At 49.8% G+C, this 25,703-nt stretch overlaps 2 protein-coding genes across 3 annotated transcripts in view; both read right to left on the bottom strand.

Annotated features, from left to right (window-relative positions):
- HSD11B2 (hydroxysteroid 11-beta dehydrogenase 2) overlaps positions 1-3,486 on the bottom strand; it is a 39,450-nt gene extending 35,964 nt beyond the window's left edge. The window contains exon 1 of the mRNA XM_082232264.1: positions 2,866-3,486. Coding sequence (XP_082088390.1) covers positions 2,866-3,130 — 265 coding nt within the window. The 5' untranslated portion in view covers positions 3,131-3,486. The remainder of the gene's footprint in view (positions 1-2,865) is intronic.
- Positions 3,487-19,518: 16,032 nt separating this feature from the next.
- FHOD1 (formin homology 2 domain containing 1) overlaps positions 19,519-25,703 on the bottom strand; it is a 33,208-nt gene continuing 27,023 nt past the window's right edge. For both annotated transcript variants that reach the window (XM_082232255.1, XM_082232256.1), the window contains 8 exons: positions 25,372-25,554; positions 24,875-24,994; positions 24,018-24,179; positions 22,957-23,147; positions 22,453-22,645; positions 22,094-22,253; positions 21,012-21,188; positions 19,519-20,516 (listed from right to left, as the gene is read on the bottom strand). In XM_082232255.1, the coding sequence (XP_082088381.1) occupies positions 20,434-20,516; positions 21,012-21,188; positions 22,094-22,253; positions 22,453-22,645; positions 22,957-23,147; positions 24,018-24,179; positions 24,875-24,994; positions 25,372-25,554 (1,269 nt within the window). In that variant the 3' untranslated portion in view covers positions 19,519-20,433. The remainder of the gene's footprint in view (positions 20,517-21,011; positions 21,189-22,093; positions 22,254-22,452; positions 22,646-22,956; positions 23,148-24,017; positions 24,180-24,874; positions 24,995-25,371; positions 25,555-25,703) is intronic.

Here is a 25,703-nt window from a genome sequence, read left to right as displayed (position 1 = left end):
ACCCTGCAGACAATGGGAGCTTAGCCCAAAGGTATAACCATGTCTGTTCATCATCAATGTACCCAAGCACACAACAACAAAACATTACAGACCGAGAGATGGGCACAAAGGGCCAGACAAGACCAGCCCCTGGGGCAGGTCCAGAGGTCATCACTGGCCACCAGGAAAGTGACTCTGTTTGTTTAGGTGTTGTTTCAAATCACTTAAACATCACAGTTTCAGCTGAGTGAAAAAAGAGAGGAGGTGGTGAAGGCTCCTGGTAATCTAGGAATCTTCTACTACAAGGCAGACCTAAAAGAAAAAAAACAGTTCCCAACTGAAACCACAGCCCATGCTGGGCAATGACGCCCCCCCCCAACAGGTCTTGGGAGGCAATGCTCTTCCACGTTCTACGCAGAACAAACAAATCAGCATGCAAATCTAACACCAGGAATGGCAATATTCAAAAGCCAGTGATGGACTTCAAAGGGCGACTCTGCAACGTGAAACCGCTGAATTACAATTCTTCAAGAAGTTATCACTGGTGGACAGTATCAGCGCTATGGAATCTTATCACACAACGTACGTTAATTGGCTCACCAGTGCCAGGACGTCAGTGTTTTCAACGCAGCAGACTTCTGTGAATGAACCCTGTTCATACGGTAATTACCACTATCTGTACTTTCTGCGTTTCATTTCTTTCTGACTTCACTGTTAACAATCCCCACCAACCATGCGTATACTCAAACATGCAGACATGCACCACTCAGGACACCACTTCAAGCATCTCTAGCTCCCAAAAGCTTCTGCCGTGACAAATGTGTTTGTCTTTCAGGTGCCACAAAGAGCACTTTCCCCAAGGGGGGGGGGGGTGTGCTACTGGGCAGATAAGCGGCATTGCTGCTTGTGTGCCTCAGAGAAGCTCCAAAGCAGAAAATGCATCAAGGTGATGCTCACCCCCTTGTATCTGTAGCTCCCACATACCTGGTACTCAGAGGTGCACTGTCTCTGCAGCTTGTGTCCCCACCCCCACCATGAGCAACTTGACTACTAGTTGATTTCTTTTTATCCCCACTGCCAGCACTGTCAGGGGCTGGCACCAGCATATGTGATATGTAAGCAGACGGTCCCATTTTTCACAGTTAGGGACTGCAAATTCCAAGTTAGGCAAGTCCATTAAGCCAGTCTTGCCTACACTGACTGCCAGCAGCAGCAGCAGCTCCTCAGTTTTAGTCAGAGATGGGTGCTTCTCAGCCCTATCTGCCATCCGGGATTCAGACGGGAACACTGTCCCTGCAAGGCGGGTTCTCTACTTGGGGCTCATCTACATCCCTTTCTTTTTATAAACTGCCTGCCCTACTAGGCACAAGATATTGCTCAGCCCCCTCTCCTCCATCACAGACTTGACACTAAACCCCAAAGAGCCCTCATCCCAATTGTCCCTATTTCCACAGCAGGACTGGCCAATTTCCTCCCCACCCCACCCCTTTTGCAAAGAGCCCTTGTGTTGCTCTAGCAGGCAGATGGTGCAGCTGACCAGCATGTCCCCCAGAGCTAGCCTCAGCCCCACTGCCCATCTTCTGGACCTAGCCCTGCCTTGGTTCTTCCCGACACCCTAGGGCTTCTCTTCACCCTCCTCTTCTGCCCGATCCAGAATCTCAAGAAGGGGAAAGACCCTTCGCTTCTGCTGCTGACTCAAAGCCCAACCTTTGCAGGTTTCCTTGGGAGGAATTCCCATTGAGCACCAGCTGGGGACTTCCATCTAGTTCAGCTAGAGGGACTGTGATGCCATTCGCCTGCAAAAGTTTCAGATTGCTGCTTCAATCAAATGCGGGGCGGGAGGAGGTGTGTGGATCTCTGCCCACCCTCAGTTCACTAGCCTTTCTGGCAGGAAGGTTTGGGAACAACAACATGCTTCACACCTGCCAGGCTGGCTTCTAAACTATTTCCCAAAACTTGGAACAGGGAGGAAAGTGGGGGTAGAGAGATGCTTGCCATGCCCTCAAGGTCTGCTGGAGGCAAGAGGTTTCCCAGGATGGGACGGGACTCCAGTGGCTCCTCATCACTACTTCACTACTTCAAGAATAAATTTGACCTTGGCCTCTCCAACACCTGGGATGGGGGGGGCAGTTCATCACTCCATCCCCTTTCAGAGAGCAGGGATACCCCCGTCCTCTGCTCCTGCAGGACACCTGGTCTTCCAGGGGGTACCCCAGGGGCTGGAAGCATCTTTTGCCACACAAAGAGCCATCCCTCACAAAGTGCTCCTGGAAACTGGCATCACTGACTTCTCAGAGCTCCCTGGTGATGAGGCACAACCTCTCAAGCTGAGTCCTGACACACAAGACCCAGAAACGACTCTCTGCATTTCCCTTACAAATAGAACACAGTGCAAATGTTAAGTTACATGGTAGTCAATTGTGGCATGCTCACTGTCCTTGGGCTGCTTTGCCTGGCCCAGGAGTCTTCCCTACCTAGCAGGCCCCTGAAGAAGGGACAGCAAAGCCCAGCTCCAGCCACAGATCCACCTGTGGAAGCCTAAGGCAGAGAGCAGGTGATTTGCAGGAAGGCGTCCTGCACAGCAAGCAGGGCGCTGAAATGGCTTGTGCAAGAAAGCGAAGCCGCACAGGAAGACCGGCCCCTTCACTTTGGAACTCTCGCCACCTTGACTCAGCCCTGTGGTCCAGATGCTGAGCAAGCCTCCCCATGCCACAGGCCCCTGTCCAAGGGAGGTCCCCCTCCTGCTCTGTGGATCAGCCAAAGCAGGAGAGGTTCTGCCAGGCCAGGGGCATGGCACATTCCTCCTTCCCTCCCACTCCCTCCTTTCTGGGAAGCCAGCATGTGTAGGGATGGCCAAGAGCCTGCGGAGATGCTGACTGGGCTCACCTGTGATGAGAACGGCTCTCCCCACCGCAGGGATCCTCTTCCTCTGTGTGGCCCCTGCCAAGACAAGCCAGCAGGCGGTGCCCGTGAGAGCTGTGCCCAGGGGCAGGGGCAGAAAGGCTCGGCTGACGCTCTGCAGCAGGACCAGGAGCCCCACCTGGAGCAGCAGGCCGGGGGTCAGCAACAGGTCAGCGCGCAGGAGTTTGACGGCCAGGCTGGAGAGGAAAAGCAGCCACAGCAGGGAGCTGCACGCCCAGCCCAGCTCCATAGCCTAGGAAGGAGGGCGGGCGGGCGGGAGGAGAGCCTGGAGCTTGCGCGAGGGGCGGAAGCAGGGGGAACCCCGGGCTTGCAAGGCAGAGGGACAGCCGGGGGAGGCCTCTGTGCAGGAGGGCCCACGGGGTGCATCTGCAGGACTGGGAGATCGAAAGCGGCACCAGGTTTATAAAAGAGCAGCAGGCAAGGGAAAGGGGAGGAGCTGCCCGGGCCCTGCCAATGGGAGAAGTTGCAGGCTCCCCTCTCTCTCGCCCTCTTTCTCCCTCTCCCTCGCAAGCAGGCAGAGGCGCACATGGTGGCCCCAGGATAGAAGCAAGGGGGCCGGGAGCCGGCCGGTTCCTCCCTCCTCCCCCGCCTGGCTCCTGCCTACCATCCTTCCCACCCTCCCTCCCTCCCTCTCTCTCTCCAGCTGGAGCCTCTTTGCCCCCGTGGGGCAGCAGCCACGGCCTTGCCTGAGGAGGCTGGCCTGTCAGGGCTGGAGAGCTGCAGGGAGGCCCCTCCGGAGAGCGAGGCGCCCTGGCCGAAGGAGACAGAGAGAGAGGGAGCCAGCTGGGCGTCGGTAGGCTTGTCTCCTCACAAGGGGTGCTGGGCAGGAGCAGGGCCCCACAAGCAGCTGGTGCTGCCCTCCAGCAAGCCAGGAGGGGCTCCTCCCCCTCCGCCTACACATATTTGGATTCTTACCAGCCAGTGTTCAAACAAGCAAAAAATACCCAGCAACTTGCAAATGCAAAGTCCAGCGGCAAAGTCCTTCGCTCTGCCCCGCCAGGAAGGTCCCAAGCCCGCCTGCCAGGGGCTTGGCTTCTTGCCTCCCTTGTGGGCAGCCCGTCCGCCCGCCGCTCTGGCAAGGAGGCCGCGGGACACAAGAGCCTCCCCCTCGCCCGCTGGGACTCCGGCAGAGGAGCCCGTCCAGCCAAGCCTCCCTGCTGGGGCCTGCCGAACAGCCTGGGCTCCTCAGCCACAGCAGGTGCTCCTGGGCCTTTCCCTGAGACCTTCAAGAGGACCCCAGAGCTCCCTCGTCCTCTTCCCCTTACAGGGCATCACTGGGGCAACAGGGAGGTAAGGAGGGAGGGGGCTCGCCCTTGGAAATAACTTCGCCTTCGCCGCTTCCTCCTGGCGAGCAGGTGGCAGGAGCGGGAGGGAGCTTTCCAGGCGCTGTTCCCGGAACGGCCACCAGGTCGCGCAGCCTTCCCCTCGTCAAGCCCGAAGCCGCACTTCCCCCGGAGGCTGCTGCTGCCTGCGGGGAGTCCTCAACACAGCAGGTGGCTGCGAGTTCAAGTCTCGTCTTTTAGGCTGGCAGAAAGGTTATCAAAGGACATTCCTACCTGAATCCAATGGGAACTATGGGGCCAGGGTTTAATGAGGCAGGAGGTGTCTGGGGGCGGGGTTGCTGGCTTTTAAAGGGGGTCCCCACTGTCTCCCAGCCATGCAGTGCAGAGTGAGTGGAACAACCTGTTCAAGCTGGAGACCTGGGATGTCAGAGAAATGAGGGCCCCTCTTCAGTGCAGAGATAGGCCAGAGCAGTCCATGAGAACTGGGATTGCGGGACAGTCGCTTGACACCAAGGGAGCTGCACAGGGTACCTATAAGCTCCTCGTTTAAGATTTTTCTTTTGGGTCTCTTGGGCCCAAATGGTTAAAGGGCCTTGTAAATTAAGGCAAGAACCTTGAGTTTGGCCAAGTAGCTTCTGGGCAGCCGGTGCAAATTTTGGAGAAAGTTCTGTGCTGGCCATATCAGCATTCTTGCTGCAGTGTTTTGAACCAGATGGAGCCTTCGGACCAGGCCTGAGGGCAGCCCCAGATAGAGCACATTGTAATAACTGAGTCTTGAGGTTTCTGGTGCATGCATCAGGCTACAGACAATACCCTTGATCTGAACCACTGGAGGTCGTTAGGCAGGGGTATTAAAATGACCCCATTGACATGGGATGTGTTTACCAGAGGTCATTGCTCTGTCTAGCTAGGTGGCCATTCTAGCAGCACAGGGGACAGACTCCCTGGGATGCTGCAGAGGTCCTTGCCCAAAGATGGCCCATGACTCCAAAGTTGTACAATCTGCTCAGTTTCCCAAATGCGTGGCACAACCTTCCTTGCTTGAATCAGAAAGCCTTAGAAGGACGGGCAAGTCCTTTTGCAGTCTGCTTCTAGGCAAACAGGCAAAACTGTCCTGAAATGTGACATTCTTCTTCCAAAGAATGTTGTTTGGCCATCTCAGGTGGTGCACACACTGTATGTTTAAGGCACATAGTTTCCTCCAAAGAATCATGGGAACTGTAGTTTACCCCTCACAGGGTTCCCAGTACCTTTGACAAGTGACAGGTCCCAGGTTTCTTGGGGGGGGGGGTGGAGTTGTATGATTTAAATGTATGACATGTCTGCAGCCTCATACCCTGATATTACAAGTCCTGCTTATTTAGGAGCGAGGGGGCCAACTAACCATCTTTCAGGTTGGGAGGAACACCACATCCTGGGTAGCAGTAGAGTGATGGCCCTAAGGACCTGCAAGGCAGAACATTTGGGTAGCCTGTGTGGAATGTTCCTTCTAAGGCCAGCTCAGGAGACCTTGCTGTGATGCAAGGCCTGGCAAGTTTTCAGATTGCTCCCAGGCTGCATCTCCCAGGACAGGTTTATTCAGCTATGTTCAAAGCAAGAGGAAAAACAAGCAAGTAGTAGGTCCTCTACTCACTGGGAGAGAGTGATGCTCAGGTCTCTTCCTGACCTGTAGGCCAGGACAAACTTAGACAGGATTGTTAATATTGAGTCTCCAGCTTCTGAAGCACAGTGGGCACAGCAGAGTGGGCAAGGGCTTTGATGTAACTAGCCCTTCTCCTCACCCCTGTATACGTTTGGCCACCTCTATAGCTTCCCCTATCTACCACCCTAGAGATGGCAGTCCCACTCCTGTCCCTGCCCCAGACACAGACATCCCTGACCACCTCAAAGACCAAGGACACGCATAGCAGAGGGCTGTATCTGGGGGAGCAGTCACAAAGAAGAAACCTACAACACAAAAGTTGGACATGACTCATACCCCAGTTCATACTTAGGACAAAACCTCCACACTCCCTCCTGCTTCACACCCAGAAAAGTTCCCTGCAGGGTTGGACACTCAGTCCAGGGACATGAAGGTGCTTTCACTTCCACCCGTCCAGACTGATTTTCCTTTGCAAATATTGATAGTCAACAGTCTTCAAATCATACATGCATGTTTATTATTCTTCAATATCCTCCTTGCCATCTTAATTGGAGCTTTCAGCAGAAAGGTAACAGCTAAAAGAAGGAGGACAACAAAGCAGTCAAGACCAGCTTAAACTGGACAACCTTTTATTCTCAGCCATTGCTAACCATCTGGTAGAACTGATGGAGTCACAAAATGATCAAGTCAATGGAGCAAGTAGCGAATATTGCACAGAGCTATCTGTTAGGAGATTCCTGCACTGCAGGGGATTGAACTAGATGACCCTCATGGTCCCTTCAAAATCTATAATTCTATGATTCTAAGAATGTAAGGTCCAATAAATTCTGCAACTGCCTCACTGGCAATTTCATTTCCCAGAAGGTGGAAGAAGCAACAAGTGGGCCATATCTCTTTGTCCTGGTCCTCACCAACATGAACTGATGGATGAAGTGGAACTACTCAGAAACCTGGGAGGAAGTGATCGTGCCCTGTTGGGTTTCATTATACACAGGCGAGGCAATTGCACTCCGGCCAATTTCAAGAAGCGTAAGGAGCTCCTGGGTGAGATTCCATGGTCAGCAATATTCAAAGAGAAGGGAGTCCAACACGGATGGGAGTTTCTTAAAGGTGAAATATTGAAGGCCCAAATGACAATTCTTTTTTTAAAAAATGATATTTATTGAGAATTTAAAATTACAGAGAAAAAAAGGAAAAGGAAAAAAGATAGACAAAAAAAGGGAATTAAACAATACAAGTCAATAAAAGGGGAAAAAAGAAAAAACAAAACACACAATACATCAAAACCAAAAACAAAAGCAAACAAAAATTTTTAAAACAAATCCAATATTCCCAAATCTTTATCTTTTGTTAACTTGTTTCATCGACCTGCTCTCTGGCGCTTGGCCCACAGAGGTGGCCTGAGGAGAATGGCCGCAGCTACTCTTCTGTTTCAGAATGGGGGCATTGGGAAGAAGCAGGGGCAGGCAGAGCTGAAGGAGCAACCTTTGGCAGTGCCACTTTGTGTGGGGAAAGGGCTATAGCTTTGTGGTAGAAGAGCATCGGCAACTCCTGCCTGTTGTCAGTGGCACCACTCCTGCCTGGGAACAGATCCTCGGCCGCAGGAAGGCCGATAAGAGGGAGGGCTGGCCGGAGGAGCTGATTCTCTCTGCTCCAAACCTGAGCCAATATTGGCTTCAGAAGATGGAAGCCCCACAGGGGCGGTTGCTTTCTGGGGAGGGGTAGAAGAGCAGCTGTTAGGCATGCAGAAGGTCCCAGGTTTAATTCCCACTAGCAGCATTTCTAGGTGAGGTTAGGAATGTCCTCTGCATGAAACCCTTGAGAGCCATGGCTGGCTCTCAGTGTATGTATACTTTTTGTTTTTTAAAAATGATATTTATTGAGAATTTAAAATTACAAAGAAAAAAAGGAAAAAAACAAAAACAAAAAAGAAGTTAAACAATACAAGTCAATAAAAAGAAAAAAGAGAACAAAACACACAATACATCAAAACCAAAAACAAAAGCGAACAAAAAATTAAAAACAAATCCAATATTCCCAAATCTTTAACTTTCGTTAACTTGTTTCATTGACCTCCTCGCACCTCCCTTTTTGTATTCTGGTTATTAATTATCTCAGCAAATCCTTTCCATCTTTCACTATATTCTATCATTAAATTGTCTTGATTTATTTTAACCTTATCTTACTATAAAAAGCCCTAAAACATAAAACTTATTTGTACATAACTCCTTATAGCATTTCTACTAAAGCCAAATATTTTCATTCCAACACTTTTTCTAATACTCATTAATTTTACAATAATTCTCTAAATGAATTTTTAAACTTTCTTCCAATCTTCATCCATCGTCTCTTCTTCCTGGTCTCGGGTTCTGTCAGTCCTTTCTATCCCTTCCATCTAGTCCATTAACCTGGTGATCTTCTATCCGAGGCTCTTAACTCTTTTCCATGTCCCTTCTGCAGGTCTTCTTCATGTTTATACCTGCACTTTACTTTGTCTTCTGCTGGTCTTGTTCTTAATTTCCTTCCTTTATCGCTGAGGAGTAGATCTCGGGGAAACTCCAACCTAACAATGTCTTTATCCCTTCTCGACAGGTCAGCCCATTCTCCATAGTCAGCACTAAAATCCAAAAGGTGTTTGAAGGCATGTTTCAAAGTCCCTCCAGAGTTAAAGGCCCCCACAACTCCAGACTCCCCCTGGCCCAAAACCAGATCCCAGAAGCCAGAACATCCCTGCATAGGGGGGGGGGTCTATCCAACTTCCCATCTCCAAACCAAACGAGACTCCATCTCTCCAAATCTGACTTTCTCCAGGTTCAGTCGTCAGAAACAACAACTTATGTTCCTGCAAGGCCGCGGCTCTCTCCATTTCTATTACTTGAGGTTCAGTAACAACAACCTCCTTTGTCTTCTGCACAACTTGCCCTGTCAAAGCAAATTCCTGGGTTGGTTCATGAGTGGTTTCTATATAGGTATTCACTGTTTGTCCAAAATTGCTAACTGCAACAGTCCTCAAATCCATCTTCTCATGTAGCTGTTCCAGTAAAGCGCTTGTCTTGCAAAAAGCAAGCACTAAGGCTTCTTCTGGGCACATTCTTGTTCACCCCGCTCACCCCCAGGTGCACAGCATGTGTGCCCCTCTGGGTGCCAGAGCAGCTAGCTCTGCCTCTGCTGAAGGGTAGATGTTGATTGAACGTTAGGCAGAACTGCTTGCTGGGAAGAGCCGTTGGACATGGGCACCAATTTCATGGGGGAGAACATGTAGGCTCACCTTGGTTGGCTGCCTTCAAGCAGAGGCTAGGCAGCCTCTCTTTGATCTGATGGGGATGGGTGCTTCAGACCCCGCCTCTTGCACTGAACATCAGTTTGTATGTGTGTGTGTGTTGAATTCCCAAGTGGCCTATATGCCCTGCCCCTCAGAGATTCTGTGATTTGTCAATCTTAATCTGTCATGAAGGTCAAGGATCAAACACACAGTTCTCCAAGAATCTGTCTACCTTTACATATTTCATAATTCAGCATCCAATGACACTTCTTTCTGTATATCTGAGAATTTGATAGTTGGCACACAAGGTTATCTGGCACTTGATTCCCTGGCATTGGGACTCTGGCAATATTTGCTAGTCAACAGAGAATACTGCTTGATAAATGACACCACCAGAAACTGTCTGAAAGCCAAATTTGGAAGTCCATTTTTTTAGGTAACAACCAGCACCAAAGAGTTATTCCTGGAAAGGGGATGACCATCCATGGAACTGTCTAGAAACTGATGAGAGGAGCTTCCTTTATCCTGGAAGGTGTGTGCAGAAGATCAATGATCAATGAATCAATATAATTTTTCCTGATAAAATCATAGCCCCCAAAGCCACAAAAAGAGCATTAAATGCCTTTTAGTTCTCCCTACCTTCCCTACCAAAAGTCAACTACAGTGGTACCTTGGTTCTTGAACTTAATCCATTCTGGGAATCCGTTCGACTCCTGAAACTGTTCAAAAACCAAGGAGTGGCTTCTGATTGGCTGCAGGAGCTTCCTGCACTCAAGTGGAAGAGGCATTGGACGTTCAGCTTCCGAAAAATGTTAGCAAACTGGAACACTTCCTTCTGGTTTGCAGCGTTTGGGAGCCGATTTGTTTGGGAGCCAAGCCACTGTATAAGTACCAAATACTGTATAAGTACTAAAGTACAGTACCACTGTATAAGAGGTGCCTGTAATTTGACAGGTTTCTTACCAAGGAACAGGTCTCTTGTTTATGCTGTTTTTATACATATTGCCTATAAAACAATACAGGTGATTAAAGGAATTTTTATTTTTTTTACTACAAATTTGTAAGGTTGCCATTGCAGAAAAAAATGCTACCAACATCTTTCCGAAAGTTGGCACAATTCACCCCCTCAGAAAGGGCAACCATGCCTTCAAATTTCATTCAATCGTGCCAACAAATAAAAAAAGTTAAAGACAGGAGTTTTTTTGGGGGGGACATTATGAATATTAATGATTAAGAATTAGATTTTGAGCCTGCACTTCCTCTCGCAGCAGCAAACAACAAAAAGCAATAACAACAATGCAAAATATTTAAAAGCATTTTAAAGCTTCCTACTAAAACTTTAAGGTGTCCAACATAAAAACCGTGGGCATATTTGACTATAATCAGGCAGTTACTATCAACCGAGCAGGGGCTAATATCCCTGCAAATTTCACCCGTTTTCCAGGTCAGGATTTGTATTCGGACCTCAATCTCTGAAGTACCTTGGGCCAAATCTTGCTCTTTTCTAAAGCACTGAACTGAGATCTGAACCAAGTAGTGTGGCTGGCACTTGCCCCTAATATCCAGTCCCAGTAAGTAATAGGCAACACAGGCAGATCTAACTGCATGGGAAGAGACGTTGACATCATTTTTAAACTCAGAGCACTTTCCAGTAATTCATCAAGGGAGAGCCATCCAGACCCACGTGTCCAGGCCCATTTCATAGCCTGTGTGTACACCAGCCCCAGTCTAAGAAACCCTGGGGCTCACAACACAACCTGTGCCAAAACATGACCCTCTGTCCTCTGCGGCACATGGGATTAGGAGAGACTCCGCTGTGTGCCAGGATCAACACCTGTTGGCAAGGCAGTGTGCCAGGGCTGTGCCACAGGGCCCCTGCTGCAAGGGCCCAGCTCCCTTCTCTTCCGAAGGGCAACGTGCTGGCTTTGGAGCCTGGGGCAGTGGAGGACCACCCAGGCGCTGGGACGTGAGGTTTGCCCCGTCCTCACACACAACTCTGTAACAAAAACAAACTCCATTTTGCAGTGCTGGTGGTAGCAGTGCGGGTGGACGTGGAGAGGGGGGTGGGCCGAGAAAAACATATTTCACAACCAGCCCAAACACCAGCACCTTTGCTGAGTGGCAGCAAACTGGACGGAGTGGTTTTTCTGGGGCGTGGTGATGCTGAAAAGCTCCAGGGAGTTGAGAGTGGCTTGATTTTAGCCGAGGCGAGATGTAAAAGAGCAGCACCGCCAAGGAAGGGGGTCATGCCCCCAAACATAGGTGCACCAGTTCATAAGTGGGTGTTGGGTATATTCTGGGCTCCTTTATGAATCTAAGAATGCAATGCCAAGTAAAAAAGGGGCCCTTTCTTCTCTAGAGGCAGAAGACCTGCTCGCAAAAGTGGTAAAAATGTTTATTAAGGGTAGGTGCAGGGGATGTAGATGTCTTCACTTGACAGCTATTTCAGTTTGTCCCACATTCAAAAAACCCTCTCCCTTTTCTCCACACTATGCATAATACTATACATCTCTATCATCTTATCCCAAAATGCTGCAATCATTCCTCATAGAGGATTCATTCCTTGTTCACTTCGGTTGCCCTTTTATAAAACTTTCCCAATTCTACAGTATCCTTTTTGAAGTATAGTGCACATTATTCCAGATGCTGTCGCATCATCGATTTGTATTATATCAACAGTTCTGTTTTCACTTCCTTTCCGAATGATGCCTAGCATGAAATTCACATTTCTCACAAATACCGCACTCTAGGTCAACATATTAGAGATATCCACAATGACCCCAAACATAGGTGTAGCCAGGATTTATGTTGGGGGAAGCAGGACTTTGGGGGGGGGGGCAGAACCAAACTATCTGTAATGTGATTGGTCAGTCAGTTAAGTATTTTTATTTATTTACTTGATTTCGGGAAGGGCAGCTAGCCCCCTGCCCATGCCCCTAAGTTCCCATTCCTGGCCAGTCACCACCAGTTCAGACCCCATGAGTGTCTGTCTTAAATTAATATTTTTTGCCCCAATGTGCATCACTTGACATTTGCTTACAATGAATTACATTTGCCATTTTACTGCCCTTTCAGTCAGTTTGGAGAGAACCCTTTGGAGCTCTTCACAATCTCTTCTTGTTTTAATGACCCTGAATGACCCTGAAAAAATTAGTATCATCAGCAAACCTGGACACCTGCTCATTGCTCGCTCCTAACTCTAGATCATTTATGAACAAGTTAAAAAGCACAGATTCCAATACCAATCCTTGGGGGACCCTACTTTCTCCATCTCACCATCAGAACTGTCCATGTATTCCTACTCTTTGTTTCCTGCTACTTAACTAATTCATGATCTGCCAGAGGCCCTTGCCTCACATTCGATGACTGCTAAGCTTACCTGGGAGCCTTTGGTAAGGACCTTTTGGCAAGTCTTACACAATGTCAAACTGGGCCACCTTGGTCTATGTGCTTGTTGACACTCTCAGATAACTTACCCTTGCAGAAGCCATGCTGGTTCTGTTTCAACAAGACTTGTTCTTCAGTAGCAGGGTGGGCAAACTTGATCAGGCCTGGGGTGCATTCCCATCAGGACAACTTTCTGAGGGCCACATGCCAGGGGTGGATGAGGCTCGAGGCAAAAGTGAGCAAGTAAATGAATGCAAATTTTATGTTTGTATACTTTCAAACCCACTCTCCCCATCTCTATCCTCCACTCAGGCAACTAAGAGGTGTTATCAGTTTCAAAGGGCATATTCCACCCAGGCAAAACCTCTCAAGAATGGCATGAAGTAGGACTGCTGAGAGGTGTGGCTTGAGAGGAGTCTCAAGGGCCAGACTGAGGTGCCTGGAGGAACATATTTGGCTGCTGGAGTGAAGGTTCCTTACCTCAGCTCTATATCACTGATCATTCTACCTAGAAGAATAAGAATAAGAAGTTTGGCTCTTTTGATGTCAACTGTAATTCTGTGTGGCAGCACCAATGGCTGAAGAAACACTCACAAAGGCTTTCTAGCATCACACATGGAAACAGCCCATGTTTTCACAGACTCGCAACAGGAGGAGGAGGTGAGGTTGGGGACGGAGAGGATGGGCCAGGCTCAAAGAGCTTCAGAATCTTCTGTACCACCCTGGAGCAAAGCCACCTCCAGGTTTTTGTGTGCTGCAGGCAAGGGACCAGCAATGGACCTCTCATATACAGACACACCGAGAAGCACAGAGCCCTATATAAACATAGAAGACAGGAACACAAAGCCCCTTCACATACACATACACATACACAAACACATGTGAACCTAATGATCTGGGCTGCTCAAGAGCTGCAAGGTCAGCCAGTTCTAGGGTGGGGTGGGTGTGGAGGGAGATCAATGGGGAATGGGCTGCCTGAAGGGGGGGGAATTCCAAACCACCACCCTGGCTTAGTGATGGGGAAATACCTGTGGGAATCAGTGCTGCCTAGCGCCACTCTGGCAAGTGTGACGTTCTGTCACTGTGTCAAAGTGCAGGTCACTTTATGCCTCTTTTAAATTTTTTTATTTTTTTTAACTGGGTCAGCCAGTTTATACTTTCCATTTGAGCATTCCTTGGTGCTTTTCACTTTTAGAATGTTGCCTTAAGCTGCGGGATACCCAGACTCCACTGGACTCCACTGGACCAATCATTTTGCAGCACCCAGTACTCCAAGGCTCACTCAATCACCTTGAAATCCTTTGTCTGACCTTCAGTTTGATTCACAGTTTGTTTCACCAGGGGAAGTTCAGCCTGGTCTACAGCACTTTCTGGCTGTCTGGGCCGCAAACCAGCTTCATTATCTACAAACTCCAACAAAGTTTCTCACCCGGCAAATTATTTATGCCATTAGCTGGAAAATCTGTCCTATGGAACTCAGCAAGACTTCCTCTGGCTCTCTGGAGGTGGGCCAAAGCCTCCATCTGCCTGAATCCTAACCACTTTTTCTCATGAGTCATTCACATTGAATTCAGTGGGCCTTACTCCCAGGGAAGGCTTTGCACGTATAGCCCCACTGTTCAACACAGTGTATCACTCACCCCTTTCCCCTCCATCGTTCAAACACCGGAATGTTGCAGTATAAACAAATCTATACAAGAGACAGTTTTGTTTGGTACCAAAGGGGGGAGTTATTTGGGTGCAAAATACAGCATGTCTATGTTAGTGCAGAGTGTAAACTGTCCTCCCCAGATCCAGTCAGGCCTGGTTTTTTCATGTGCCAAGAAAAGGGTCAACACAGGCCAGTGAGCAGCCAGGAGGGTCCTTGTCCCCCCACCCCATCCCTGTGCCTGGGATGCACCTGCCCACATCCCTGCTGCCTCCTTCAGGCAGACTAATCCGGCCCCAAGAGGTCTCCTCCTCCACCAGCATCTTCTCTGCCCCTTTTAGACAAGTGTCCCATGAGGAGGCTCTGCTCTCCTTCAGCCGTCCTCTTTTGGCACCAGCAGCTGTTTACAAAACATGCCCCTCTGTTGGGGGGGGGAGTGTTATCCTGAAAACCAGTTAGACTTACTAAAACGCCAAAGGGGAAAAAGCTCATTCCGGCTGTTTCTCTTGGAAACACTCGCTCAAGGTCAAAGTCTCACACGTCCTCGGCTTCTGCACGTACCACATTCTAGGTAAGACCAAATCCCTCCTCCTCCTGCTGCTGCTTCTGCTGCTGCCCTCACATGTGTATTCCAAAGCAGGGCTTCTCAAGCTCTCTGATGTTGGGGATGGCAGGCAGGAATACCCATACACATATACAATGTGGCAGTGACTGGCATCAGATTTGGTCCCTGAAGCATCCCACCCAACCTGGAATGTGGTGGAGTTGCCATGGACCAGCAACTGTTGGTTTTTGGTCTGACACAGACCCATGGACCAGTGCTTTGAGTAGGACTGTTCTAGTGAATCTCCACTTAGAACCATAGAACTGGAAGGGACACCAAGGGTCATCTTCCAGCCCCCTGCAATGCAGGAGGAATCTCAGCTGAAGCATGACAGATGGCCATCCATCCTCTGCTTAAAAACCTTCAAGGAAGGAGTGTCCACAACCTCCGGAGGGAGACAGTTCCCCTTAAAACCAAGCTTCTAGCCATTATGATGGTAAAGAAAGCTTTGGTCACCAGCAGCAAAGAACCAGTGGCTACAAAGCCATTCAGCAAGGGGGTGGGCAAGGATGCTTGGCACAGGATCCCCTTTTCACAATTCCTCCTAGACTTCATCAATACCCCTCCCCCCCAAAAAATGAGTTTGGTATCTTGCCTCTCCCTGAGAAGAATAAACTTCCCAGTCAACTGAGTGGTCAATAAGGAGAAGCTAATGCCATTTCCCTGCTTAGCCGGTTTGAGATGCCAACAAATCTAGGAGAAATGAGATTCCATCTCATTTTGATGGAGCAAAAGTATGCTCATAGGATTCCTGTTCCATGGATTTTTTTTGGGGGGGGAGGGAGACAATATTTTTTAAGCACAGTACTTTGCATGAGGATTGTACCCTCTGCTGCACCTGTAATACATACAATTTGCATAGGCTAATTTAGATGCATGAATGGACATTTAGAAGTAGAATCAGCACTGTAGAGGGTACTATGACCAGGTCAGGCGACCTTTGATACCTCTTTGGATTTTTTTGAGGTAGGGTTGGGAAAAAACAAGTCAAGAGCCACCCATGAGTATTAAAATGCCTGACAGACAGAATGTCCACAGCTGAAGCTTTCCCCATAACCATGTTTCCATAAAGAAAAGGGTTAACCTGTTGAATTTCTGTAAGCCACACCAACTCTCAATGGCACAGGAATCCTGCTCTCCTTGAAGGCGAACCCTGAACCAGGCAAGGAACTCAAGCTTCAGGAATTGCCAAACTCTTCTGTTCCTGGAGCTCTCTCAGCAGCTGATGTTAGGCTGGCAATTCTCCACTGAGCGCAAGGCTACCTGTGGGACTTGGGACTGGGATCCTGAGGGGAAAGAGCTTGACAAGCTCCAAACACCCACACATGAATAAATTAATTGCTCAAAATAGCTTTTGGGGTACCTATTTTGTTATACCTGTTATTATCATCCAAAGATCACAGGACACAACATAGTTCACAACATAAAAAATACAAAATGGAAACACAAAATACATAATGACCCGTCCTCCTACAAGCACATATAAAAGGTCACAGAATGTTTAATCAGCCCAAGGAAGGCCTGGTTATAAAGGTTTTCGCCTGGCGCCTGAAGTTATATAATAACTACTGCCATGTTATCAGCATGGGTCAAAGAACTGCCCTTTTCCTTTTTTTGAGCATAACGGATTTGAGCCTTTGGCACGAACATACTCACTCATGGCGTTCCTACTATACAGAGAACAGGTGCTCACCTGAACTGCCTCCCTAATGACTTTTTATCCCCGAGATCATTCCTGCTGAAACCCTCGCACCTGCTGTTGCCATTAGTATATTTGCTATTTTTGTTGGTTTGGCAATTTTGAGTTTTATTTGCATGTATTTAGCTTGTGGTTTGTATGTTTGGCTCTGTTTGTACATCATCTCATTTATTTGAGGTGCGGAACTTGAAATGATTTTGCTTTATTTGTACTTTGGAAAGAGATTGCAACAAAAAATTGCTGAAAACCAAAGGCAAAATAAAATCTTCATACCAGCAAACACCCACCCAGCTGAATGGCTCTCCCCATGTTTCACCAACAAGCTACTTAACAGCCCCTCAGCCGTTTTTCCCTTAAAAAAAACAGCAACAGATAACAACAGAGGGCCACACTGCAGGCTTGTTGTGAGCTCCTCTCTCTGTGTTCCTGCTCCTGGCTATATGGGCTGACATAACCCAGCCTCTCTCGCCCACTAGGTTTCTCCTGCAACGACATTTTTATTCTCTCTGCATGAGAAGGTTCCAGCCTTAAGCTGTCATTTGCTTTGAGAGTCATGGAAGCTCCTGATTAATTTGTTTCTTTGAAGTGGCTTATTTGGCCAGGCAAGCTGAAGAGTGGGCTGCTTCATCGGGGTGGGGGCTCGAATGATTGATGTCATATGGGCATGTGACCTGTGCCAGAACCTTGGAAACCTGTCCGTAAGACATGCTGGATCTTAGGCAACTGGGAAATGTACTGTTAGAATGCTTGGTTTTATTTATACAAATGTAATAATGCACAAAGATCATATGATTAACTAACAATATTTCTTGAATCAGATGACAGCTCCAGTTCTGAGCCTTTGGTAGAACACTGAGAATGAATTCAATAAATGCGACGAAAAGAACAGCATAAGCCCAAGAGCTCGGCTCGGGGAGCAGGTGCCAGTTGAAGACAAGGAACAGGAGAGAGGGCCCCTCGTCCTTCTTCTCTTGTCTGCTCATCCTGCGTTCGCTGTCTGCTGCAAAAAAGCAATCAACTAAAGGAAGATTCAGTGTGGCATAACAACATGATAAAACCTCCCACCAGTCTCAGAGGAGCAGTAGGCTCTCTCTGGTTGGGGGCCAGATGATAGAAGAGTTACTTTTGTTGGAGGAACTGCACCCTCTGCACCCCCACCAGACAGGGTCTTCCTCCCCCTTTGTTTTTGCTCCAGCTCCTCCTTCATACCACCTGCCTAGGAGTGCCAGAGCCTGAACTGGCCCCCACTCTCCCCCAAAGACCCCTCCCCAGCCCGTCTGGCTGCAGCTCCTCCAGGGCAGGGAGCAGCCGTCAAGCAGGTGGGCGGAGGAGACATCCTTGCCATTCCTGGTCCCCCTTTCTGCTTTGCTGCTTTGTGGAGGGGGTCAAAAATCCTGTGTGTCCCTAGTAAAGCCCTCAACAGCACAGGACACTCAGGCTCCACACACCCCATGCTCAAGCTTCTCTGTCCTCTTCCTCCTTTCCCAGAACATCCTACCCCAGTGCCTGTGTCTTACTGCTGACTTGCTGGGGGAGCAGCAGTGGCACCCCCCTAGGCATGCATTATGGTGCAAGAGGTGAAACCGTCGCTCGAGGCAGCAAGATTTGAGGGTGGAACGATCAAGGGGATAGGCTCAGTGACGCAGAGGGAGAACCCAGAGCTGAACACCAGCATTGAAAGACAACAAAGGCTTCTCCTGGGGGCTCCCAATTTGTCTGTCGGGGCTGCTTAGGCCAGCTCTGGCTCTCCGCCATGCTGCCCACAGACAAGGTGGTGCCCTCTCTATTCTTTCCATGCAGTGTGTGGAGGAGGGAGGGCACATCCAACACTCAGAAAGTGGCAGCAGCAGCTTCAGAGCCACATCCAAAGGTGGCAGAGGGAGACTAGCTTTTCCTCTTGTCAATCAATTTCTACATAGCAATCTCCTTCGTGAATCATGAGCCTCATCACTGGGCATGAGGGATCCAATCTGGCAGGCTTTCCCGGGAATCAGCCCAGGACGGCAACTTCCAAAGTATCGGAAACTTCCATTCATCAAGAAGCTATTGTTACTCACTCTGTTAAATTGGATTTAAGTACCCAAGCCAGCTTCCAAGCTACCAGTTTTACAGTCACCATCCTCTTCATCCTAATAGCAAACTGTGGTGGCTGAGTGCCAACAGGATTGGAGCCAAAGCAGGCAGGCGCTTCAACACATGGCAGAGTGAACCACGGGAGCACAAAACACTTCTTTTAAAAAACATACACAGGGAAGAGCGAGGAGGTGCGGATGCAGCCCAAGCAGGGCTGAGCAGGCTTCCTTTGGCTTCAAGGATCCGTGGAACGCCAAGTGTCCCATTGTGTGCGAAAGATAGATGATTGGCTTCAGCCCCTTCAGAAAAGCCCCTCGTGGAGCAAGAGGGGTCTGGTTGCCCAGCACCAACGGTGACATATAAATAGTAAAATTACTAAAATATCATTGCTATTTAGCATTATCCAGTTTTGTTTTTGCTTCATTTTAGAATTTTAGTGCAGTTAGCTTTGATAAGATTAGCAAAAAAAGAATTTAGGGGTGGGGATTTTCATGGTCCCCTTCATCAGCTGATGCCAAAAAGGTTTTATGCCAGACTGTACTGGGTTTTAATACAGATGTGGAAAGGCCCACTTCCTGTTAGGAATATGCTCACCTTGTTGAAATTATTTCAAATTACCCTCTGAAAGTCACACAGATGTTTGGCTCAAGCCAAATGTGGTGGCGATCTGGCAGGACACAGTAACCCCAGGCAGTCAGCTCTGGGGCTTTGTTGCCACCTGCAGGCAGCCCTCGGAAGAGCAGGTGGCTCCTGTCCCTGCAGACCCTTTTCTCAGGCTCCACTAGAGAGCTCTGGAAATGCCACCTCAGGGGGCCTCCAACACTCTGCTGTAAGACCTCCAAAGGGGACCTTCCACTTCCCACCATGTTTCCCATCATTATAAGGAAAGCTTTCAGAAACAATAATGCTTAGCTAATGAAGGAAAGGTTATTGCCTTTTGTTCAGTTTACTGACTTAAGAACAGCCTCTGTATACCAGCACAGAAATATTACAAAGAAAGAAACTTTGCCATGCTAACATCAGCCTGAATTGTAACAGCCTTTATTTCTCATTATTCATTTGAACACCAGCCAACCACTGATTAGGAGCTCTATGCAACAGGGAAGCTGGCTGCCAGCTTTATAAACCCTTGTTCAGGATTGTACCTGGATGGCAGCGGGAGGTGCCCAAATGTCCCCTCTGCTCACTTAGCTCTCCGGCTGCCCAGAACGGACCCTCACGTTGGGACTGCTGGGAGTTTATCACACAGGGGATGCAAGCGACTCTGCTGCAGACAAACACAGGCCAGCAGAGCCTGTCTTTGCAGGGGGGGGGCGTCAGGAAGAGCTTGTCCCAAGGCTCACTGGGCTCAGGGCTGCCCAGGGAGGTGGCTCCATCTCACAGTCAGGAGCGGCCAGGCTTGCAGAAGGGCTGTGGACTATTTGACCTGCTAAGTAGGAGAAGTCCCAGGAGAGAGAGAGGCTAATTGATTTGGAGCCAGCTGGCTCCCAGCAGCCAGGTAGCCAACTCTCTCGTTCCTGAGCCGTGCCCCTCAATCAGGAACTGGACGGAAACAGTCTAAACACAACACACACACACACACACACACACACACACACACCCCTATATAATACTTTTCTAGGCAGGTGGGGTCCCTCCCCCACACTCTGGGAAAGTCTTTGCACAGCATGGCCAGCACTGCCCCCCCCCCCCGCCAGCTGCACCACAGTCAGGGGAAGGTGAGGGGGCTGGCTTCAGGGAGTGACAAAAGCTAAACACGCTGGCAAGGTTCCACTCGAGGCAAATCTGGTGATGAGCGTCTCCCACGTAGAACTGTGCAGGTATCACAGGGCTCTGCTGGACACACAAGCAGTGGCCAGCCCCAGCTTCCTCCAGCCGATAGGCAGTCTGCTCTACCTCAGAATCTCCTCCAAGGCCACGGGCCCTCTTCGCCATCACACTGCTACTCCAGCCGCCTGCGCCAGGCCCAGAGCCTGGACAAGTTCGTCGCTGAGGCCGTTCTTCAGGGTGCGCCTCACTGAGAAGAAGCACAAAGGGATCAAGGAAGTCCAGGTAAGCAGGGATATTCTAACACAGGCAGCCTAGGATCCCGCCATCCTAACAGCCACGGGGCAGGAGCTCCCAGTCCCAAAACAAGGCCAAAGCTGGTACCACCAGAGCCCCCTGGGTGCAAAGGGGGGATATAAATGTAAGGGGAAAAATGAGAAACAAATGAAGATATAGTGGAATGTGGGACAGTCCCTTCATGGCTCTCACTCCTGCCCCTTGATTGGCAAAAAAACAGAGGAAATTATGCAAAAGGTAAAAAGAAACGGGAACAAAGTTTGAACTCATAAATGATGCCCCCTTGGCCAATTGGCACAAGCAATGTCACTCTTCTCTGCCAGTCTTGAATTTGGGTTGCCTGGAATGGAGATCCAAGCGTGCTCAACACACACAAATGAATACACATACACAAACAGACACATGGCTGCACTCTGTGAAGGGGCGATAAAAGAAGCTCTGTGCTTACGGGATTTCCGGTTCCCACGCGAGCGCTTGCGCTCCTTCCCTGCACCTGGCCGGGGAGGAGTGCTCTGGGTGACAGACTTCACCAGGCGGTCCATGATCTCTTCAGAGGCATCCTCAGGAGAGCCAGAGGCATCGTCCTCAGGAGGGGTCACGCTGGCAGGGCTGATCTTCCCAAAACCTAGAACAGAAGAGGCTGCCGTGAAAACCAGCTCCCGAGAGGCAGGCTCCCTCCCACTTTGGACTTGATCACAGAAAGACCTGCATGGTTACCAAAAGACAGTCTGCCAGCTGCAGGCTGTCTAGCAGGGGCTCCTTGAAAGAGCAGCCTGGCCTGCGCTGGGGGTGTCCACCTGGTAGGGAACCTGCCCCCATGTTCTTTAGGGTTTTAAATGTAAATAACAAACCTTTGTACTTGGGTTCAGTAGCCAAAAGTGCTGATCTTTCTGCATTGGGGTCATATGGGGGCATATTGCATTACCTTAACAAAATGCCCATTGGCTGCACATCCCTGTCCCCATCCTGCCCTAATCAGAATCTATGCTTGATAGGATTGTGGGTCTCCTGCCAAGCACCCAGAGCGGCTGCATTTTGCAACAGTTGCAGCTTCTGGATCAGGCACAAGGGCAGCCCCACATTAAAGTAGTCTGATCATGAGGCTGCAAAGGGCAAGGCTATCCCTGTCCAGGAATGATAATAGTTGGCACCCCTGGCAAAGTTGGTTCTGGGTACTCTGATCCACTGCGCTCACCCGGGCCTTTAGTAATGGTGATGGATCTAAGAGCACCCTCAAGCAACGCACCACAACCTCATTCAGAGCTGGGACACAACCCAGTGCCTGCACCTGGGAACTCTCCATCCATTATGTCAGGATCCAGTTTCTTAACCACTCCAGCAACAACTGTAATTATCAAACCACCACTGTAAGCGAGAACACAAAGCTGTAAAGGCCAGGCAGCGGCTAGGAAGCTGGTGGCTTGGGGAGACCCCCAGGGAGAAGGGCTCTGGAGTGGCCAAGAAGCTGAATGAGGGTGGGAAAGGAGATTGACCCTACCTGGAGACAGACACATCTCCCCACCTCCCTACCTCTGCTGGCTCGGGAGCGGCGGCCAGATGGCTCTGGAGTGGACATAAGCACTGTGGCCATGCTTTTGTGGCCAGCTTCGTCCTTCTGTTCGGGGCTGGCCGAGAGCACAGCGGGGGCGGGACTGTCTTCGGGCTTGCTGACGGTAGCAAACCTCTCCATCTACAATGAGAGAAAGAACGCTGCAATGAGGAAGGGCAGGGGGTACACCACCTGCTGCCAGCTGGGGAGGCAACAACACAGATGTTGTCACAGGAGCTGCTCTTGCAAGGGCACAAGAGGGCTTAGGAAGCCTCTTCACGTGCTGGAAATTTCCATTGGACAGGTGAGGCAAGGGTTAGGAGGGGCAGGGAGAACTTGCCTCGGTGATCATCCTGCCGCGGGTCTTGTTCCTTTCGCGATATACTGCTCGTTTCTTCTGCTGCTGCAGAACTCGCTCCCGGCAGGTGCGGTACTCCAGGGCAAACTCCCGCAGGGTCCGGCAGAACCCCATGACCTTTGCCTCCTGTGCCAAGCGTAGATCATAGCCCAAGTACAGCAGAAAGGAGCGGAACCTGCGGGCAGAGGCTGAACTGCAGGAAACTGACTGGCATCACCATCCTCTCCCTCCTTCCTGCCCAGGGCATTCATTTATTTATAACCTTTGTCACTCACTTGCTCTTCTCTGAGCAAGAGCAACAAACCGAACATCAAGCTACATCAACAGAGTAATCAGTAAAAGGACACCTCTAAAACGACACCTCCAGAAAGGCCACAAGAACAAAACAGATGCCCAGCCGACCAGGACCCTGCCCTCACAATGGCCACCCAGGGCACCTAGTGGGAAGCCAGATGCCCAAAGGCCTCTCCCCTGTTTAACACAGACCTATTTAACACGCGTCGATGGACCACCTTGAGGATGACAATCTTCTGGGTGCTGGAGTGAAGGAAGTCCATCAGTTTGCTCTTTAGGGCCGGCTTGGTGTCGTGCTTTGTGATGGCCTTCAGGCTCTCCCAGGACACTCTGCACCGTCGCTCCAGCTGCAGGAGGCTTTCTGCCAGCGCATCAAAGTCCACCTGGAGGGAAATATCAAGGCCTTTTTGCAATTCTTGCCAACAGCCCCCTTTCTCTCTGTGGAATGCTCCTCACGGGTGCCAAATGGACTATCCTTTTCGCAGCAGGTAAAAACATTTTAATGTGGGCAGCTTTAATCATGATGTTCTTTAAGAGTTCATAGAATCATAAAATTGGTAGTTTTGGAAGGGATCCCAATGGTCATCTAAGTCCAACTCCCTGCAATGCAGGAATCACAGTTAAAGCCTCCCTAACAGATGGAAATCCAACCTCTGTTAAAAAACCTCCAGTGAAGGAGGGCCCACCAACACCCAAGGAAGTCTGTTCCACTGGTGAGCAGCTCTTGCTTTCAGAAAGTTTTTCCTAATGCTTAGTCAGAATCTCCTTTCTTGTCATTTGAATCCATTGGTTTGGGTCCTACGCCTTGGAGGAGGAGAAAACAAGCTTGCTCCATCTTCCATGTGACAGCCCTTCAGATATTTGAAGACAGCTGTCCTACCACCTCTCTGTCTTCTCTTCTCTAGGCTAAACATACCAAACTCCCTCAACCATTCCTCATATATATAAAGCTTGGTTTCCAGACTCTTTATTGTCTTGGTTGCCATCCTGTGCACATGTTTCAGCATGTCAACTTCCTTCTTACTCAATCTGGGTTTTGGTCTGTGGTTTAATAATTGCTACTGTGCATTATTTAACATGTTCCCACTAGGAGATATATGTATGTATGTCTGAGAAAAGGACTCAAGTGATATACAAGCCGAATAAATCAAACACAAATCAATTCTGCACACAGGAGTTTGGCCCAGGATGTGGCTCTCAGAGCAAATCCTCCCAGAAGCAGGAGAGAAGCCCCCCATCAACACAGCCCTGACCTTGGCTGAGCGAGTGATAGCGGCGATCTCTGAGTAGAGGTCCGTTGTGTCCGGGAACTTCTCCACCACGAAGTGGCACAGGTGGTGGAGCAGGGTCTGTCGGTGCACTGTGTCCTTCACCTCTGACACCTTGGCCAGGTAGCTCAGCTCAAACCCTTGGCTCTGAAACCCCAAAAATTGGAATTTAAGATGATGCACCATGTTTGAGGAAGAAGCAGAGCCCAGGAAGAGAGCTCCTCAGCTGTTCTCTTTGCAGCAGCATGACAGACACCCGGCAGCTGCTACTTGCACCAAAGGAAGGTGCCGTCGCCACTACCAGCCCTAAAAGTCTGCCCTACCTCCCACCTTCCCTGCACAATGTGCCCTGAGACAGGCCTTTGTGCATGACACAGATGCACACGCAATGGGGATGGCAAGAGCTGCCAGACAACAGGCCTGAAGAGTCACTGCATGCCTGCAAAAAGAGCCCCAGCTTCCAGGTGCAGGATCACCTGCCCCCACAGCACGTCTACTGGCAGGTGGAGGGTCCCAGTGCCTGAAGTTTGGAAGAGGGTCTGGGTGCAACTGAGGAGAAAGACCTGGCTCTGTCAGAGTCACTGCCAGAGTGGACTCCAGGGCGATGCAGGCAAAGTGCCTGACCTGACAGAAGGCAGTTTCCTGTGACCACAGTGGACATTAAGAGGGTCCATGAAAGGCAAGAAAAAAATCTGGACAGGCCCTGTGAACAAAAAAACTCAGGCTCCAATCCCAGATGTCTGACCACCTGCTGAAGGAAACGGTGCTCAGCTTATGCTCAGAGCTGCTTGGTGCTGGCTCCTGAGCTGAGCCCCTGCCCCCGCCCTCATTACATGCCTCACCTGGGATCCATTCAGGAAGTTGCCCATGGCCAGGAGGGTGGCAAGGATACACTTGAAGGTTTGGTTTTTGGCCAGTTGCTGCATCCCAAGTTTCAGATCAAAAAGCGGCTCTGCAATTTCCTGCGCAGGAACACAGAAGACAAGCTGTAAGGACCTGTTTCCCCCCAGAAATTGGAGGGAGCGAGCAAATTGCTGGCCCAGATACGCAGGTTCTTGCTTAGGACCCAAAAGCCATGGATGGATTCAGCAGCAGGAGGAAGCAAAGGGCAGCTGAATGACACCTGGAACCATCTGCCATGTGGCCAGTCCAACCACAGCAGCCACTCTCGCCAAGCCAGCCGGTTTCCTTGCAGGTTGGTTCACTAGCGATGGCCCCCTTGCAAGCCCAGCAAGAAGGTCCAGCCAAATTTACGGGGAGGACTGGCTAGAGCACTCGGGGAGGGATCCACCTGTGCCACCCCCAATTTCAGAGGTTCTGCAGTATCCTGAGGGTGTACCTGCTCCATGGCCTCATAGTCCAGCTTGAAAGCCCACAGCTGAAGCCGGGCAGTGAGCTCAGTGATGGAGGAGAGAGCGAGGAGGAACTGCTCAGCTGAACCCAGAGGCACGTCGGGATTGGCCATCTGTGCTTCCTGGATCTTCTGCTTCTCCTCCTCGGTTGGAACCATTGTCAAGATTTTCTGCAAAACAAGAGGGAAGAGGGTGTTCGGTCAGGACACAATGACTCCACCTGGCCCTTCATGGCAGCTTTCCCAAACCGGGTGCCATGCAGATGCTCTGGACTACAAGTCCCCTCAGTCCCAGTCAGCATGAGCGAATGAAGCTGGGA

Source organism: Podarcis vaucheri (assembly GCF_965113315.1).
Source record: "Podarcis vaucheri genome assembly, chromosome: 7".
In the NCBI taxonomy this organism is placed as follows: Eukaryota; Metazoa; Chordata; class Lepidosauria; order Squamata; family Lacertidae; genus Podarcis; species Podarcis vaucheri.
Note: the sequence above shows the minus strand (reverse complement) of the source record. Positions and strands in the feature narration are given on the sequence as shown.